This window comes from Balaenoptera musculus, chromosome 11 (genome assembly GCF_009873245.2).
Source record: "Balaenoptera musculus isolate JJ_BM4_2016_0621 chromosome 11, mBalMus1.pri.v3, whole genome shotgun sequence".
NCBI classification, from domain to species: domain Eukaryota; kingdom Metazoa; phylum Chordata; class Mammalia; order Artiodactyla; family Balaenopteridae; genus Balaenoptera; species Balaenoptera musculus.
Window position 1 is genome coordinate 67703055 of NC_045795.1, and position 18947 is coordinate 67722001.

General features: G+C 56.1%; 1 protein-coding gene across 3 annotated transcripts; it reads right to left on the minus strand.

The window, feature by feature from the left end:
* Window positions 1-7179: 7179 nt before the first annotated feature.
* SEMA3G (semaphorin 3G) lies at window positions 7180-18588 on the minus strand. Of its 3 annotated transcripts, none has more exons than XM_036870567.1 (16): window positions 18391-18588; window positions 16442-16602; window positions 16265-16327; window positions 15958-16077; window positions 15592-15682; window positions 15347-15463; window positions 14968-15110; window positions 14653-14767; window positions 14492-14561; window positions 14067-14211; window positions 13524-13755; window positions 13338-13429; window positions 12652-12693; window positions 11687-11915; window positions 11235-11374; window positions 7180-9901 (listed from the first exon to the last, which is right to left on the minus strand). In XM_036870567.1, exons 1-16 carry the CDS (start codon window positions 18497-18499, stop codon window positions 9455-9457), a joined length of 2316 nt encoding a protein of 771 aa, XP_036726462.1. In that variant the 5' UTR covers window positions 18500-18588; the 3' UTR covers window positions 7180-9454. The 3 variants fall into 3 exon arrangements, with proteins under 3 accessions (XP_036726462.1, XP_036726461.1, XP_036726463.1); XM_036870566.1 differs by having other exon boundaries at window positions 7180-9904; window positions 18391-18587; XM_036870568.1 differs by lacking the exons at window positions 15592-15682; window positions 18391-18588 and having other exon boundaries at window positions 7180-9904; window positions 16442-16553.
* Between the last annotated feature and the right edge of the window lie 359 nt (window positions 18589-18947).

Here is an 18947-nt window from a genome sequence, read left to right on the forward strand (position 1 = left end):
TGGTCTTTAGCATACCTTCCTAACCCTAACACACCTCCACTCAAACCCTCCTGTCTGGTGGCTCGGGCATTTCTAGCTCAGGTAAGGGGGCCATGCCAGCACATTAGGCAAGACAGCTAGGACAGAAACCTGGCAGAAGGTCTTGGGATAAATTGAATAGAACATTTGTTTGTTTTTAATGATTTTGTGGGATTTGGATTAGTGGGGGAAACTCAAGACCATTGCCAGGTACCGAGTTCGCAGGGTCTCGCTGCGAACTTGGTTTAAATGTTGCTGACCCTTGGAGACTTACATCTGAATGTGCACAGTGATTTGGATTTGACCAGATTCATTTGGAATCACAAGGAGGCGGTGGGGGTCAAAATAATACTTTAAAAAGAAATCAAGAAATACTAAAAGGATTATAATGAAAAATACTCTCTTGACTCATCCTTCCCTACCCCTATTCCCTAAAGGCAACTACTCTCCACATTTTTTAGCCAGTTCTTGATATATTAATCTTAGACTTTTTTTTTTTTTTTTTTATTATTTGGGGTGAGGCTGAGCATCTTCTCAGTCTTTTTCTTTTTTTTATAACGTTTATTTATTTTAATTTTTATTTTATTTTTTTATTTTTTATTTTTTTAATTTTGGCTGCATTGGGTCTTCGTTGCTGCACGCGGGCTTTCTCTAGTTGCGGCGAGCGGGGGCTACTCTTCCTTGCGGTGCGTGGGCTTCTCATTGCGGTGGCTTCTCTTGTTGTGGAGCACGGGCTCTAGGCACGTGGGCTTCAGTAGTTGTGGCTCACGGGCTCAGTAGTTGTGGCTCGCGGGCTCTAGAGCGCAGACTCAGTAGTTGTGGCACACGGGCTTAGTTGCTCCGCGGCATGTGGGATCTTCCCGGACTAGGGCTCGAACCCGTGTCCCCTGCATCGGCAGGCGGATTCTTAACCACTGCGCCACCAGAGAAGTCCAATCTTAGACATTTTTGACTTCCTATTATATTACATAAAGATCTAGCACCTTTAAAACCTTCCCATGTTCATTCCCTCCATCTTTTATAATTGCATCGCAATTTTTGTTAAATTAACCTTCAGTGTTGAGTCAAGTGGTACACTATGACTATTTTTCCTCTCCTGTACATTGTTTATTGTTTTTTTAAAAATTTAATTAATTTATTTTTGCTGCGTTGGGTCTTCATTGCTGCACGCGGGCTTTCTCTAGTTGCGGCGAGTGGGGGCTACTCTTCATTGCAGTGCGCGGGCTTCTCATTGTGGTGGCTTCTCTTGTTGTGGAGCATGGGCTCTAGGCACGCGGGCTCAGTAGTTGTGGCTCGCGGGCTCTACAGCACAGGCTCCGTAGTTGTAGTGCACGGGCTTAGTTGCTCTGCGGCATGTGGGATCTTCCCGGACCAGGGCTCGAACGCGTGTCCCCTGCATTGGCAGGCGGATTCTTAACCACTGAGCCACCAGGGAAGCCCTTGATGTTTTTCTTATGATTAGACTGGAGTTATGGGTTTGAGGGAGGAAGACCACACAGGTAAAGTGCCATTTTCATCACATCAAATTGAAGTTACATACGATCAACATGACTTATCACTGTTGATGTTGATCTTGGTCATCTGGCCAAGTTAGTGTTTGCCAAGTTTTTCCAGAAAGAGAAAAGTTACTCCTTTTCCCCCTTTATATACTGTAAATTTTGGAAAGAAGCCACTCTGTGCAGCCCACAGTTAATGAGTGGGGATTTATGCCCCCTCCCTCTTTACGGACAGATTATCTACATATATTATTTGGAATTCTTCAGCATGGGAGATTTACTTATCCTCTCCCACGTATTTATTTATTCAACCATTTATATCAGTGTGGACTCATGGATATGTATATTATACTTTGGGTTATAATCCAATGCTACTTTATTTTGTTGCTCAGATTGTTCTAGCTTTGGCCACTGGGACTCCTACGTCCTTTTCACATACTGCCATTATTGTGTGTTTCATTTTGGTTTGGTTTGGTTTGGTTTTGAGCACTCCTTTACTTTTTGGCACTACAAGATGCCCCAGGCTCATGTTGTATATTTTAAATACCTGTTTTCACAAATGATGTGTCTATTAGAATTAATTACCATTTTATAACCTAGGACCTAGAACAAATAGTTCACTTGGGGAGGGTAGGAATAGACATCAAATAAAAATTCCCCAAAGCACCTGCTCCGCTTCCTCTAATTCTTTACCTTTGTGGGAACCATGAACTAGGGCCAGAAACCTCAGAATCTCCTTATGTTTCCTTTTCTGCTCAACCACCCTCTTTCTTGTCAATTTGACTATTTTTCAAATGTTTGCCTTCCTCTCCATCCCACTGCCAGTGTTGAGCTCAGACCCCTGTGCCTCACAGGACTGCAGCAAAAGCCTTCTCTCTGCATGGTTTCCTATATCCACTTGCTTTGCTTGGCATATCCATCCTTATCCCTTCTGTTAATTGCCATAAAACATCTGCTAGCTCTTTACTTAGGATGGCCCCCACTGAGATGGACATCTAAGCCCTTCCATGGGCACTCTGCCATGGCTACCCTGAAATACTGGGCCCTGAGCATGAGCTTTGCAGTCTGGAGAGCCATAACCTCTATCCTCAGCCTGATGGATCCAGCATAAGGGCCACTTCTTCATCCCTGGGCACTCTCTCTGAGCTCTGCTTATACCCCTATTATAGCCTGTGTCATTCTCCATCTGGTCCCATAATTGTCTCTCCCTCTAGATTGGAAGCCCCTTATGGGAAGGAACCTTTCTGTCTTATTAACCTTTCTCCCCCTCATGGTGTCTGGCTCAGGACCCCACATGCAGAGGCAGTTTGATGTCTACTGAATTGTTGGATGTGCTCAAACCCTGCATTCATAAGCCTGATGTTTTACTGTCAAACACCAGAGGGCACTGTGAGCATGTTGAGGAAGAAGATTATAACCCTTTAGGCGTGGAAGGTTGAGAAGGGCTTATGAAAACTTGCTTCTATTTGGGGATTGCACAGGATTTACTGCTATTCACTTGTTCTAAACACATCCATTCAAGTTTATCCATAAGTTGTGCTCCTGTTATATCTAGAGGTTAGTATAGATGTTACTAATGACACTTCTATCATAGGTCAGGTCCTCAGATAGGACTGCCTTCATGGTCTCTCCAGACCCAAAGTGATCCTCCTAACCCCAGCTGCCCTCCTCTCACCCCTAAAAATGGGGACTGCCAGTCCCAAGGGGAATGGGTAATATGATTCTGTTCCTCTTCTGCCCTACCCTCCTGCTGCATACACACACACACACACACTCTGACATCAGGGCCTTTGGTTGGTGGTTCAAAGGCTCTAACTTCCTGTTGGCAGGGCAGGAGGTTGCTATGAGAAACAGCACCTCCATTGGCCCTGACCCCAGGGACACAGCGTCAGCTCCCTGTGTGCTTCTAGGCTGGCTGGAGGTGAATTGCAGCATCACAGGGGCCCCTAGGTATGAGAAGGCTCCCTAACAGACTAAGCCAGGGAGCCCCATTCCAGAGGGGTTGGCTATTTGCAAGGGTCTCATGCCTTGTACATTTTTTCCAAAAAGCAACATGGCAATTGCAGACCATAAACCAAAGAGTTGATGTTTTTCAGAAAATAATCTCACTTTTCCCTAGCAAACCACCTCTAGCCCTGGGGTCTCTGAGCAGTGTGACAGCATGAGGCCTCCGTAGAGGGAGTGAAGCCCAGGAGCTTCTCCCCCTTGTCTCTGGTATAAACTTGTTCCTTGGGCCTGCCCTGAAGTGCACCTCTAATAAACAGGAAGGCATCTACGCCATCAATGTCTGTCCCTCACAGAGCATCTGAGACCTGTCTGGGCCATCAAAGCCATCCCCAGCCCCCAGGAGCATTCTGGAGGGGAACCTAGTCTCTCCAGAAACAATTCCCCATTGTGTCCCCTCACTTGGAAATCATAGATATGTTAACAGGCCCTTACATTTAGGCAGGTCCTGCCCTGGCTTTGTGCTAATGTGTTGTTTTTTCTTCCTTGAACAATGTCCTTTCCAGTAGGGCCAGCCGTTCACACCATTGTCTGAGACCCTTGGACTACAGGAAACAGCACCAGATTCTTATCAGCTGGGGGGGTGGGGGGGGTGGGGGCAGAGTGAACAGATGAGGTCATGCCCATAAAGCAAGCTGCTGGTCTGCCATGTCATTCTTCTATACCTTTATCTGTGAGAGCAGAGCCCCCCTTGTCCTTCTAACAGGCAAATCTGGGCTTTAAGTGTCTCTAATACTGTCTCCTCCATTTGATGGCAGATACTTGGACTCTGCTTTAGGTCTCTTGATTCACTTTGGAATCCTCTCCAGCCCACAACTGTCCCCTTGCCCTGGTCGTCCCTCTCTGCCCAATGGGATGTTCTTGGCGGTGAAACACACTCCATTGGGATGGATTAGGGTGCACTCCAGCCATCTTCCTCCCTGGGGGAAAGGGGTCAAGACTGGTCACCTGAGTCCTCCTCATAGCAGAATCCCTGAGGACAAGCCACTATTTGACTGCTGGAGGCCTGGTGTGAGGATGAAGGTGGGCATCCCTTTCAAGGCCTCCCTGGAGACTGTGCAGCATTTCCAATCCTCAGTGGAGAATGATTTTTTTAAGGGCATCATTGAGGAACCAGGAGTTTCCTTAATGAAAATCCAGTGGGGAAAGTGAAAGGCTTCATTAGGACACAGCCTCTAAGGAGGAGGGGGCCGGCAGTGGTACCCACACAAAGGCAGACTGGGGCTGGGCAGTGGGAAGTGGGCACAGGGCCACAGCTGCTGTTACTTCATCTCCTGTGCACCAGGAGGGTAGGTGAGTCCGGAAGAGGATCCAGGGTGGGGGGGTCCAACAATCCTTGAGCTCTTTAGCAGGTATTATATCCAAACCTAGCCCCACTCATTCCTTCTTTCTGCACACCAGGGCCAAGTTTGTGATCTCAGAAATCCCTGGGGATTTGATCCTGGTGTGTGTTGAACTTTCTCCTTGCCAGAGCCCCTGCAGACTAGGACTTGGGTGAGGCTGGGGTTAATCCTTAACTCGGGTGGAAATTGGTCTGTTTCCGAGCAACGGTCTGCTACTTGTAAGGAGATGTGGCTGGCTGGAGACACCTCAGTTTGCTGGACTGCAGAGGCACGAGAGAGTTCTCTGCGACCCACCTGGCTCTAGCTGCATCTGGGGCCATTGCGAGCCCACAGAGAAGACAACCTGGCAGGAGACAGACCTGCCTCCTGATGGCTGCTGCCTGCCCACTCCTGAAGCTGGAGGATTCTAGGGGTGTCTGGGGCCTGACCCAGGCTTAGCTGAATGAAAGGGAAGCACAGAAGCCATTTGAGAAAGTGAAAAGGGCTGTTTTCCGCCCTTATTCTGCCCCTACCCTGCCCCTCACCTCTCCTTAGAAACTAGTCTTTTGGACTGCAGGACAGCCACAAGCTTGGGGTGAATCCCAGCCCTCCACAGTGGACGATGCCAGACACAGGAGGAACGGGAAATGGGCTGGGGAGGCAGGCTGGGTGTGGGAGAACAGGAGCCAGAGGCAGGGCAGAGTCCAGGCCCAAGGGACAGCAGACTGGCAGCTTGGCAGCCCTGGCCCTGGGGTGGCAGGTCCTGCTCTGGTGCTAGCCACGGGAAACCAAGATGTGGCTATTCCATCTGCGAAGTCAGGGGCTCCAGAGTTTACAGGCTTAGAAGGCAGAGATTAATAAATTAATCTCAAATGTAAAGGGAGGGAATTAAGCTAACCAGCATTTTCCCAAAGTATGCTCTTCAAAACATTAGAAACATGAGGTGGTAACTGCTCCATGGAAAAAAAAAGGGATAGAGGGCCACATGTTTTGGAGGATCATGTAGCACATAGTAGGCATGCCAATTAATGAGAAATCAACGTGAGCTCCTCAGGGATTTCACAGGGCAAGCAAGCAGGCAGTGCACAGCTCTGTAGGGGCTAAGGGGAGAGAAATCCCATGTTTATTTGACCATTGTCGAGGATCTCATGAGACAGTTGTTCCAAAGGACAACTTTTGACTAGCCCCTTTCTCGAAGCCCCTTTCCAGTTATAAACCTGTTTGGGAAATCATGAAACAGGACCAAAGACCAGGGGAAGTATGAGACTTAGAGGAAAAAGCTGGGAGAGGAAGATAGAGTGAAATCCCTGAGGCAGGAAATAGGGCTGGAGATGAGGGTGGTGGTGAGGGGATGGGGGAAGTCCAGGCCCAAGGGGTCTTTAGGGTGTGGGCGGTGGTGACATGGGAGCAGAGACACCATGCACCCCAGGGGAGAAGGGGGCTCTGAGGTTGCATTAACACAGCCTCCCAGCCCAGCACTCCACACCAAATGGTGCTCTGATGATGCTTCTCAGATGGGTGGCGATGGCCCGAGGCCGGGCAACAGGGTTTCACTTTCTGTGAGGCCTGGGTGATTGTGCAGAGTCCAGGAGGTGAAAGCAGGGGTCCTGCTCCAGGGCCTGGGCTGCAAGATGGGACTGATGACTGTTAAGCCCCCTAGTCCATAGCACAGATTGAGGAGGCCATCCAAGCAAGAGGCTAATCTCTCTGGTGAGGTGGGGTGATGTCCCTCCCATCTTTAAAGCACCCCTGCCTTTTCCCATCTCCCTCCAGCACCAGTGGAGTCTGCTCTTTGGGCAGGAGCATGATGTCACTGGGGGAGTGGGGCTGGGGGAGAGGCGTCTCCTGCATCCTGCCCCGCAGGCCAGACTCTGGGGCTCCCCCTCCTCTGCCAAAGCTGCAGCTCCCACAGCACAGCCTGGGCCCCCAGGCAAGAGCACAGTGGTCTTAATATACGTTGGTGTGTGGCTGATGAAGACAGGCATCAGGCCAAGTGTCGCTGTCACAAAGTCAAGTGTTATTGTGAAAAAGGAGCAGGGCTGCCTACGTGCCCAGCTGCCCTTCGCCAGCATTTTTTTCCCTGGCTCAAGGTCTTACTGAAGTTCCAAGAAGTCTCAGAAGCCCGTGGGACAGGATTTTCCTAATTTAATAAGCAATCTCAGCTTCATAGGCAAAGCCCTCTGACTCCTTCCTTCCTCTGATACCCATCTCCTTCCCGTCTAGAAAATGCCACCCAGGGTGGTTTCTCCCTCCTGGAAAGGACGGGGAAAGCCCCTCATTTCCAGCTCACACAAATGGCATCAGTTAATTTAGTACAGAAATACACAGATACAATAATGGTAATAATTATGTGATATAAGTATTAACTTCATCCCTTTCCTTGCAGGTTGTGTGGAAAACCCCTGCACTATCCTCACCAGCTCTCAGGGGCGGTGACGATAAAAAGAACAATAGTAATTATGAGAAGCGTGCTTTGAAGACAGAGAAACCACAAGGCCCATCTCAACATATGAATACAAAAATAGAATTCACACATAGAAGCATTTCCAGGAGTGAATAACACACGGTACCGTGGAGGCGGCGGCGGGGTGCGGGGTACGGACCAGTAGAAGCTGTCCATAATTTTCCAAGCTCAGGTGTTCCTTGTTCAGGATTTTTAACTCCTTCTCCCTCTGTTTTCCAGAGTAACTTCCCCAGGGGACCCAGCCCAGCAGCCAGTGCAGAGCCTGGGATAGAGGGGCAGAGCTGGCTGCAGCTCTGAGACCCATTCATGGGGCTCTGCGCTGTCACCCCACCCTCTTCCATGGCCCCTCTCTCCTCCTCCCCCCACGGCCCTCCTCCTCTGCTTTTACGTGCTGACATCCCAGCCACAGCTACCCCAGGCCAGAGGCTTCCCAAAGTGCTGTCAGGTTAACCTCAGTGCTTCTGGTTCACTCACTGTGCAAAGAGGGGAAGAGGGGCATTTTTCGGACCCCAGTTCTCTAGAGGTGGTAGGGGCTGGGGGGTGGGGGGAAGGAGTGCGGGGGTGGCTCAGATAAAATCCAAGGCAGAGTCTGGGTTTGAGTTCAGTGGGGCAAGAAGCCCTGTCTTGCTTTTTATCTGTTTTTTCCTCCTTCCTTCATCTTGGTTTTTAATGGAGGGAATCTCGAACCTGATGCTTTTGTCTCCCTCCTGTCGGTTTTGTGCGTCACTGACTTGTTCACATGCAGGCTGGGAACAACTTTTCATTTAGTCCTCCTCCTCCTCCCCCTCCACGCTCCCCAGCCAAAGAAACACATTACTGCTGATGGCAAAAACACCTCCCTACACGCCCAGACAGATTGTGTCCTGGCCACCTGAGCCAACAGCACCCCCAAGAACCAGCAGGACTTAGAAGCTTCCCCCTACATTTTTTTTCCCTTAAAAGAAAAAAAGGCTTCATAAATGAACCATCCGTGACAAACCCTTATTTAGCAGAAACCAAAGATCCCAGGGTGGGAAACATCTGGCTCCTGGGCTAATTGATGCCTTCTGGGGTCCTTGAGAATGCCTGCCCTTGGGTCCCACAGGCAGTCCTAGGGTCTCCCACCCTCTCCCCATCTCAAAAGCCTCAATATTCTGTGGCCCCCCCAGGCAAAGCCCTGCCCCTTGTCCTGACCACCAGCTGCAGCTTGCTCCCAGAGCTGCCACATCCCCACCCTCCCAGGCTGTGGGCCAGCTTGCATTGCCCTGGGAAAGATAGCTCACTCCTCCAACCACCCCACACTTCCCCAGCTCCCCTCTCCCTATCTCTAGTCCACAGAGATGGGGGATAACATTCTCCTAGAATTCACCCCCTCCCTGCTCATCAACATGGAGACCTTGATGGTGGGGAGGGGCAATCCCATCAGGAGGTGTGGGCATCCCAGGAAACCTGGCCTGGCCGCTCCAGGACCTGATGAAGGGATGTCAGGCTTGGAGGTCCAGACCATCCCCAGGTCCCAGAGAGCTCTAGTAGTCTATGCTTCTGTGATTCTGAGATGCAGAAGAGGGATTGTGCAGTGGCAGGGAACTACCAAGATATCAGGGCACAAAGTGTGAGGGGGTCTTGCTGTTCCACCTTCTCAGCGCCTCCACTTTCGCTCCCCACCTCAGTCAGGGTAGGTCTTCTTAGCAGGTACTAGCTTAGAGGCAACTTCCACCCTCCTCAGCTGCCTGAGGGCCCCCTGCCCAGACACCTCCTCAGCTGCACCCACACACCCAGTCTAAGGGTCACTCAGAATGGCCATTGTTCTGCAGGCTGGGTAAAAAACACCCAGCCCTCTTGCTTCCGGCACAAGTGGAAATGTGCTCTGGGGGCCTCATTCAAGAACAAATAGCAGGCCCACTGGAGTTGCCAGCAGCCCGAGGGTGCTGGCTCCAGCCTGGGACTGAGAGCACAGAGAGGGGCAGGGAACTGGCCCAGGGCACAAGGCCCTCCATCAGGCCCCAGCCTATCCCGTGGGCAGCCTGGTAGGGGTCTGGGGGCAGAGATCCCCATCTCTAAGGGGCAATCAGGCATGTGGCCCCTCTGCCCTAGCCGGGTGGGTGGGAGAGGCTGGGGGCTGCTACTGGCCACTTGGCCCATCCCGACCACCCCCTCTCCTCCTCCCTCTTCTATGTGGCCTCCACCTCCCGGGGTGTCCGATTACGCTCGGCTTGCACCCGGCTCTTTACCTTCTTGCCTAGTTCCAGCCCCACCCAGCTCTTGCCCTTGGCCTGTTTGCTGCGGCCTCGGCTGCGGGAGGGGCACCACACACGCTCACAGTACTCATCCACCCGGGGCAGGTTGGCGAAGCCGATGAGCTGCAGGATGTCCTTATACCAGGCCTTGGAGGGGGTGGAGGCCGGGCCTCCTTGGGCTGCAGGCTCCTCTGGCCTCGGCTCCCGGGGAAACAGAGTGTCAAGCTGTGCAGCCATGATCACCTCCAGAGCCAGGCGGACCACCACTTGGGAGAAGCCGTGCTCCAGCGTCATGCAGGTGTAGGTGCCCGCATCCAGGCGGTTGAGCCTGCGGAACAGCAGCCCCTGTTCCGTTTGCAGGATGCGCTCATCTGTCTTCACCTGCTGGGGGTGTGGGAGGGCGTGAGGGCGGCTGGAGCAGGGCCTGCACCATCAACTTCTCTGCCCCTGCTTTTCCAAATTTGCCATCTCAGGGCTCATTCTCCACTTCCCAGCAGCTTGGCCGGCTCAGCCTCCTCGACCGTGAGCTAATTGCAGGCAGGGACTCACCTTCCCAGAATCCAGGACAGGGCCTTCTCAAAGATTTGACTGACTGGTTTCTCCCCTACTCAGAGCTCTGGATCCCCTGTCTTGGCCTTGGGGGGCCCTGGCACATATTCCCAGGGAACAGAGGGTTAAAAAATATTTATGGGCTTTTACTCAGGGGGGCTATACCCCCAGACCCAGGACAAGAACTCCCCTCCACTCTACACACACACACACACACACACACACACACACACACACACACAGCCCTCCCTGTCTTGGTCTGCATTGCCCACTCCCCCCCACAGTGCAGGGCCCACAGCCCCATCACAGTGTAGGAGGTGGAACACGGTTCCGATCCAGCCCCGTCTCTGGCCTGGACCCTGTCTGGGCTTTAGTCCGCACATGTGTACTTTGAGGCAGCACTGCTTGGGTGGTGAGTGTTGTGTAACTCCATCTCATCGCTCCCCTGCCCCTTCCCCACTGGGGGAGACTTCTCAGTGCCCAGCCCAACAGCTGGCCCAAGGCTGGCCTCCCCCAGTTCTCAAGCTGGAAGGAGAGCCCCTCCTGTAATCAACCCACTCCCTCCTCTTCCCTACCCGTGGGAGCGGCTTGCGAATGGTTCTTCACCCTGCCCCCACCCACACCCAGCCTCAGGCCCCAGACTGAAGCCATCTCTGGGCTTGACAGACTTTTCTGGATGGGGGAGGAGAGGGCCTAGGCAGACAGCTGGACTCCAGGGAGGACGTGTGGGACCAGGCAGTGTGTGAGTGTGTGTGTGTGGTGGAGGTGTGTGTGCAAAGGCCAGTGATCAGGGGCCCAGGCCTAAGGCAGAGGAGGACCAAGAACCCCTGGGGAAGAGACCCCTTTGAAGATGAGCCATATGTGTAAGCATGGGGGCCTTCCTGACCAGCTTAGACCCCTTCCCTCTCTTCTAAATCTGCTACCGCGCTCTCAGACAGAGCCCAGCTCAGTGCCCAGGAGTTTGTGGGCCCCCTGTCACTGGAGAAGTTCTACCACATCTGGCCTGGGTGTTCCCAGATGGCAGGAACAGGGGCACCTCCTTCTAGGCACCCCAGGGGCTTTAATACATACTTTTCTTAAGTTGATCTTGGCAAGTTCCCCCCAGAGTTCGTGGAGGGGTGTGACCTCAGGACACAGGCAGGCTGGAGCCAGGGTCCTCGCTCACCTGGTCAGGCCTCTCGTCCCCTGGCCTCTGTAAGAACCAGTGCACAGTGGCCTGGGGGGACTTGGGCAGGCACTCCAGGAAGGTGCTGTTGTGCTCTGTGCCGTAGACTGTGGTGGTCGCCACGAGTCCCGCAGTCTCTTCTGGAAGGATTTGGAGGTGGGCTCAGCTCAGGAACTATAGGACCCCTGGGACCACCCACTGACTCCCTCAGTCCAGGAGCTCCCATGAATGCGACAGGGACCTAGGTGTCTACTGATCCCTAAGCCGCTCACTCTGCCCAAAGACCCTAACCCATATGCTGACAGGAGCTGCCCACATAGGGAAATTGAGGACTGCCTGTTACTACAAGAACGGCCTGAGGCCATACTTCACAGGGGTCAAGCCCAGGCCACAGGGGTGAGTGGGGGCCCTGTGAGAGCCCAGCTGGCGCCCCCATGCCCGCCGCCACTCACCCTCCTGGCTCTGGCCCAGGCACTGCAGGGCAGGGTTGCCATGCCGGATGTCCTGCCGGCGGAACCGGCGCTTGCTGGTGCCGGGCCGGTAGCGGGTACAGGAGGCACCATCCCAGGCACAGTACGGGTCCCGGGCCAGGCAGCACTCTGCACAGGCACTGCCGTAAGTCTCACACTGGTGCAGCTGCAGCCGGGCCACGCCCAGCCTCGAGCCCACGTACAGCATTTGCTGGGAGGGACATAGGCAGAGCCCGAGGTGAGCTTGTGCTCTGCCTAGAAGCAGCTAGGCTCTCAGCTCCCTTGGCTTTCCTGAGACCCCTGACATTCGCAAGAGTCTTCCAGAACCTCTTGAGTGCATTCCCAGAAGAAAAAATGTTTATCACCCACATGATCTACATCAGATCCTATGCTAGGACGTGGAGGGAATGGGGCACACCTGGGGTCTTTTCTCTAAGGGGCTTCTCCAGACCCTCCCGGCAGCAGACCTTTGCCCTCTACCCCAGTGGCCTTTATCCTGTCTTGCCCCTGACTTTGGAGGTGAGCTCTGCTTTAAGCAATCCCAGTACAAAAGTCAAGATTTACCCAAAGATGAACTGGGGCAGATGAACTTGGGGAGATTTTGCCACTTGCAAAAGGACACACAGCAGGCCTCTAAAATCTATTTGATTTAAAATCTGGATCTTGTTTTCAAGCACGTTTTTGTCTCCCCTGAGGAACTGGCCTTTCTGGATCTCCCCTTATCTGAACACATGCTCACTTACTCCGGGCCTCCCGCTCCCGCTGGTTTCATGCATGGGAATCTCAGCTCCCAGCTGAACTCTAAACCCTCAATTGCAGGGCTTAATCAGGCAGCCCCAGGGCCTGCTGTGACTCAACTTGCCATGAGACAACAAGAGTGCTCAGGGAAACTTCAGGAGACAGGTGGAGAGGAAAGAGGAGTGGGGAGAGATGGCAGCTACTCTTACCCTTTTGACGGAGATCTCCATCTCAGTGATGGGTGTTGGCACCTGGGAAAGAAGCAAGACCTCCCCTGCATCCCTGTTTTCAGCCTCTTCCAGACTCTGGGTGGAAACCATCTTTTTCCCAGGTCAGTGCACTCCCTGGCAACTAAGGCCAGACAGTCTCTCCTACGTTAGAAAGGTCCTCTCTCCCTGGCTGGCCTCCAAGGCTTGGCTACAAGCACAAAGCTCTGGTGTCCCCTCGCACAGTCCTGTTCCCCAGCAATGAGGCAGCTGTCCCAAATCACCCATCCCATGTGGGGAAGCACAACAGTTCCCCAAACACAGATGATCCCCTGTCTGACTCTATAGAGGGGTCAACAGAACCCCTTGGGGAGTTGGGGGGGTGTCAGCCGCCCCTCACTGCAACTTGAACCTGGCATGGCTTTGTCAAGGGGTGATCGCCTTGGCCATCCCTCACTGGGCCCCCCAACTCTCAGCTCACAGACTGCATCTCCAGGCCCTGCAGTCATTTAGAAGCATCGGCAAGGCCTCTGCAATAGTGAGCGTCATCACTTTCACTCCCCACTGGCCGCAGGTTCAGTACAGCAGGCCCATCTCCCTCCTGCACTTTGCTCCTGCTTTCTCCTAGCCAGGCCTAGATGCAGGGACGGGGCTTGAGGGGACCCTTCCCATCAGTTCTCCCCACTCACCTTAAACACCTGGAGCTCCTCCAGAACCACCTCCTCAGGTTCAGCAGGGCCCCCCACCTGGAGGGCAATGACCTTGAGCACGGAGCCTGAGTCTGGGGCAGGGGAGGAGGGGTCAGTGGGAGAGGAAGGGGCAGCATAGGTCCTCACACACCTCCCCTGCCCGGCCACCCCACTCAGCCCACCCACCAGTCCCCAGGAAGATGACATCATAGGTCCCGTCCTCTGCCTCCACGCGGTCCACCACGATCTGACGCAACTGCTGGGCCAGGTGGGTTTTGACGAGGACAGGGCGACCCCGCCGAGGACGCACGGGCCGGAACATGAGTGGGTGGGCTCGGGCAAACTGCAGCACCTCATCCGGGTAGTCCTTGGTGCTGCCAAAGGGTCGTCCTGGCTGTGCGGTCATCTTGCTGGGGCACTGTGGGCAGCGGCAAAGGGAGTGCCTGAAGCTTCCTGTCACATTCCCCACCCCAGTCTGTTTCTAGGCTCCACTGGCTGGGCACGCCAACCTCAGAGGGACCGCTTGTGGACCCTTCACGCTGTAGGAGAGACTCCTTAGTGTGGTCTGGGCTCTGCTCCCATCCTCACCCCACCCAGCCCAGCTGCTCTGGAGCCCCAGCTCAGCCGCTGCCTTGGGGCCACACGCAGACACAGGCCTGTCCTCAGGCAGAGCCCCTCCTGGCATCTACTCAGCCCTCTTCCCTGCCCTGTTCCCAGGCAGATACTCACCACACCAGGACGGGGAAAGGGTACCTTGCCCGCATAGGGCCCCCACTGGTGCTGGGGACCATCTTGGTGGGCAAAGGGCCCCTTGAAGACCTCCCAGATATCAGCCATGTGGTACACGCAGACGGCATAGCCCTGGAACACAGCACTGCCAAGGGCGGACAGGGACAGTCAGGCCAGGGGGGCTGTCGGAGGCGGGAAGGGGGCAGCCTGGCTCCATGGGGAGGAGAGAGGATGAAGGTGCCTGCAGTCGGCGGAGACCAGAAGACGAGGACGCCCAGGCAGAGAGCACAGCCACGGAGTCACCGAGTCAGGGGCAGAGACGGGGACCCATGGCGAGGCCGGACGTGAAGGCAGGGGCTCAACAGGGGAGGCTGCAGTGCAGAGACGGGGCCAGGGGTGGAGGGGAGGGGAGGCCGTGTGCCCACCTGACCGTGCTGAACAGAGCGTACACCTCCAGGCCCTTCCCTGCATTGGGCCACAGCAGGAACACGTCCTCTGGAGACAGAAGGCCACGACCAATGCCTGCCACTCACTGGCTCTGAGCCCTCCCCAGCCCTCACCCAGCCTGCCCTGGCCATGCCCTTACCCAGCTGGTCAAAGTGGGTCTCGGCACCTCCAGGGCCAGGCACGGAGCAGAGCAGCCTGGCCTTGAGGAAGGTGCTCCATTTGCTCACCAGCACCCGCTGGCCGCCTGCGTCATTCTGGGGAGTGGGGGCCAGTCAGCCTTGGGTCCCAAGGACAGGCCCCTCCTCCTGTTCCTCCACCCTCACCCTTGTGGGGGAGGCATGGATGTCGGCTCCACACCCTTGCCTCGGTTTGCCTACTGCTGCGGTTTGGGACGGGTCTGGGAAGGCACATACGGCCAGGATGTGAACCTCACTGTCCCTGCCACAGCTCTCACCACGCAGACGCGGCCCACGCGGCTGATGACACGGCCCGGGCCTCCATCAGGTGAAGGGACTGTCTCCGAGAAGAAGAAGTACACCTTGTCATCGTCCTGGTCGGAGTTGTCAGGGATCCGGGTGGCCATCACAAACCTGGGGTCTGTGAGGTAACAGGGTGAAGCTGGTGGGGGCCTCACGGGGGAGGAACAGGGTGGGGGGTGAGCCAGTGAGGAGGGGAAGAGGTGCAGGGACCCCACTGGAGGCCGGAGTCCCAGGCAGTGGAGTGGGGATGGGCTGCCCCTCTGGTCCCCACTCCAGCGTCAGCTCTCCCACCTCCCTGCCAGTGCCAGGGGCAGACCCCAGCCAGCCTCGCCCTCAGCAGACCCCTGGGCTCACCGTGCAGGAGGTTCTGGTCAGAGTCAGAACGCAAGGCCGGTCGGGGACCCCCACTTCGGAAGATCATGGCTTCACGCCCCAGGAAGTCAGCATTGAGGCCCGTGTACAGCTCCCCTCCTAGGGTGAGGGTAGGGGGCAGAGTCAGAGGAGGAGGGCCAGGCCCTGTACCCAGACCCCATCCCTTCCCAGTGACGTCGGCCGGCTCCCACCCTTGTCATGCCCTCCCTGGCCTGGGCATCACCCACCTACAAAGGTGCTGGCGAAGGGACGGCTGGGCTCGTGTGGGCACCTCCCCCGCCCACTTTCCACACTGCGGGGCTCCAGACGGAGCACATGCTGGGGAGAGGGAAGGAGGGAGGGAGGGAGAGGCGTCACCTAGGAAAGCAGAGCCAGCCCCGACCCGGGCAGCGGCCATCGCGTGCGGCTGGAGAGTGGGGGTGGGCGGAAGGCGCCCTCATTCAGGACCTTGCCGGCAGGGTCAGTTCCCTGGCACAAAGGTGCCTTTCAGGCTCTGACCCCTCTGCCCTGACCCAGGCTCAATGGGGAGCGTTCAGACAACAGGGAGGAAATGTCACTGCTTCCCAGTCCCTTGCGGGGCCGCCCCGGCTCACCTCTCCACGATGCCCAACGGCAATGAGGGCGCAGGTTGGCTGGAAGGCACCAGTGCCACACGCCAGCAGGTGGGTCCGGTTGTGGGGCTGCAGCACCCGCACAAAGTTGGCACACTCCACCTAGGGGGAGGGGGGATGGGGGGATGATCTAGGGCGGGGGGTAGATTCTTCAGCACCGTCAGGAGCCTTCAAGATCTGCTTCAAGTGGCCCCAGAACAGGCAGCAGGGGAGCAGCCCCAGGCTCTCCTGGGGGTCAGGGACTGGGTGTTGGTCATGGTGGGGGGCAGCCACTCCCGACATCACTCACCGAAGGATCTCTTCCCTTGCGAACACACTCCTCCCTTTGTCCTGGCTGCGGTGGCCACAGCACCTGAAACACAGCCTGTGTGACCCCTGACCTCACAGCCTCAGTTGACCCAGCTGGCCTCCCATCTGGAGTTGCCCAGCTCTCAGACAGAGCCGCTTCCCGGTCAGTCCAGCTCACCTCCCGGGGATCCAGCCATGCCTGGTCCAGCCGCAGAGAGTAGATGGCATCGCGGCCGCCCAGAAACAGGCGGTCCCGGTACTCGTCCAGGTAGAGGGCCCGGAGGTCCAGGGAGCCCCGGGGACCCAGAAAGACGGCAGAGCGGTTGGCAGAAAGGAGGTCTAGGAGGGAGGGAGGGAGGGGGTCAGGGCCTGCTGCTCAGCCCACTTCTCTAGCCAATCTGTGGAGGTGGAGGGTCCCAGCTGTGCATTCACCGTCCCCGCCCCCACTCACATCTGGAAAATGTTTCCATGCAAGGGGTGCTGGAGGGCTTCAGGGAAATGACTCCTGGGGGTGGGTGGGACAGGGGGCTCTGAGCCCCCCACCCAGCCCAGCCCACCCAGGGGCCTGCCCCCTACACCTTCACTCCGTGGCCCCCTGGTATTCAGTTAACATCTCCTTCCCCCTGGCCCATCTGTGCTCTACCCAGTCCCTAGGGAAGATGGCCCCACTGGCAGAACTTATGGCAGCAAGCTGGGTGAAGTGCTGGGAGAGCCTGGAGGAAGGGTGAGTGGTCTGAGCAGCGTGCAAGGCTGACTCAGTGGGACAAGCAGATGGACAGGGGAGAGCGTTCCATCAGAGGGAGCACCTGGCTAAGGCCTGGGTGTGGGAGATGCCAGGTATGGCCAGGTGGATCTCTAGGCTCTGGTCCAGGGATATGGCTAAAGAGGGTTTTCTCTTCCATAGACGCTGCCCACCCAGGTCCCAGGGATGGGGGTGGCTCTCTGGGGATGATGATCCCAGGAGGTGGGGATCCTGAAGTAGGTCCTTGGGGTCCAGCTAGGTAGCTGGAGATGATGGGTGGGCAAGGGCAGAGCAGCAGGATGTGGTGGGAAGGGGCGATGGCCACCATTGGGAAGGTGAGGTATCCAAGCCCAAAAGGTCATCCTCTCTATCCCCAAACTCATTAACAGCCTCTTCCAGGAAGCCCTCCATGCCTGACAGTACTTTGGAGGAGATTTGCCCTATTCGGACCTTTTCTTGTAGCCGGACTTAGCCCAAAGCCACAGCTCCCAGGGAAGGACCACATTCCACAACCCCCGGCCCCCCCACCCCCACCCTGACTCCCTTCAGACTCTCCAGAGTGGAGCCATGTCTCCCGCCTCCGACTCTCCAGAGAAGGCCTGGGTCTCCCTCCTCGGACTGGGGTTCCTGGGGGAAGGTGATCACCCCTCTGGTTTCCCCAGGAAGAAGAATCTGTGGAGAGCCTCTGTCTCATCTGATTTAGAAGAGGCCTGTGCCAGCTGCAGCACAACATATCAGGTTAGATCTGCAGAGGAGCCTCCTGGGCCAGGATGGGCAAAGAAGGGAGGCTACAAAGAGCCTCGTGGATGGAGGGGAAGAGGAAAGGCCAGCATTGCAAAGTGGGCTGCAAGAGGCAGGAGGGGGAACAGGGCTGTGGGCATAGGGTGAGGGACCCCACTGCAGGGCGGACGAGAAGAACAGGATGCTGCCCTCTTCCCCACTGTCTGCCCTGGGCAAGGGGCCCAGCTGAGAGCAGACAGATACTCCAGACCTGCCCTCTCTGACCCCTCCCCATCTCTCTCTGCCCATCTCTACTGAGAGATGCCCTCTCTGCCCTCTACTGAGGTCTCTCTCCTTTTCTCAGCAGTCCCCTCAGTTTCTCCCCCAGTGTGTCTCTGTCTCTCCCACCTCCACCCTGGCCATGTCTTCCAGGACCTGTCCCCCTCCCCCTGCCTTTCTCCCAGGCTCCTGCCTCTGGCGGCCAGCCGGGAGCACATGCCAGGGAGTGACTGTAAAGCCCTTCCCACAGGCTGTGCTGGGAGTGACTGCATCCCTCCTGCTGTCAGAACAGACTGCCCTGGGCTGGCTGGGGTTCCACAGCTGGGGTATGGCAGGGTCCAGGGCTCCCAGGGACACACACACAAACAGGGTGCGCACTGCCCTACCTCGGTAGGAGAGCCGCAGGCGGGGCACGCTGGGGCCAGGGCTGAGGCTGCCGCCGCGGAGCAGGAGGCCCCACAGGAGGCAGCAGATGGCCCAGGCTGAGGGGGCCATGCTGGGGAACCGGGACACCAAGCTGCTTGTAGAGCTGCCCTGGGTCCTGCCGCTGCCGCTGCCGCTGGTTGTAGTTTGCTCCGTTGCCGCCAGGCCTGCCACTTATAAGGCAACAGCTCCACCCCGTCCCAGGCCAGGAAGGCGGGGAGGAAGAGGGAGGGAGCAAGTGCCCTGCCATCCACCTGCAGCCTCTCATTCCACCTCGGCTGATGCCTCTGTGTCAGAGTAGCTGACACCTTGAGCGAGAATCCTGGTGCTTCCAGGATTCTAGAAACTCCTGCAAGTTACCAGCCCAGGCCTTCAGATGGTGCTCAAGAAACTTGGGGGCATCAGAGAATGAAGGACGTGGCCCAGACCACACAGCAGCCTGAGAACAGGTCTTGCTCAGTCCTGCCCCTTCCTGGGACCCTCTCTTGCTTCTCAGGCTCCTGAGGGTACTGGGACCCCA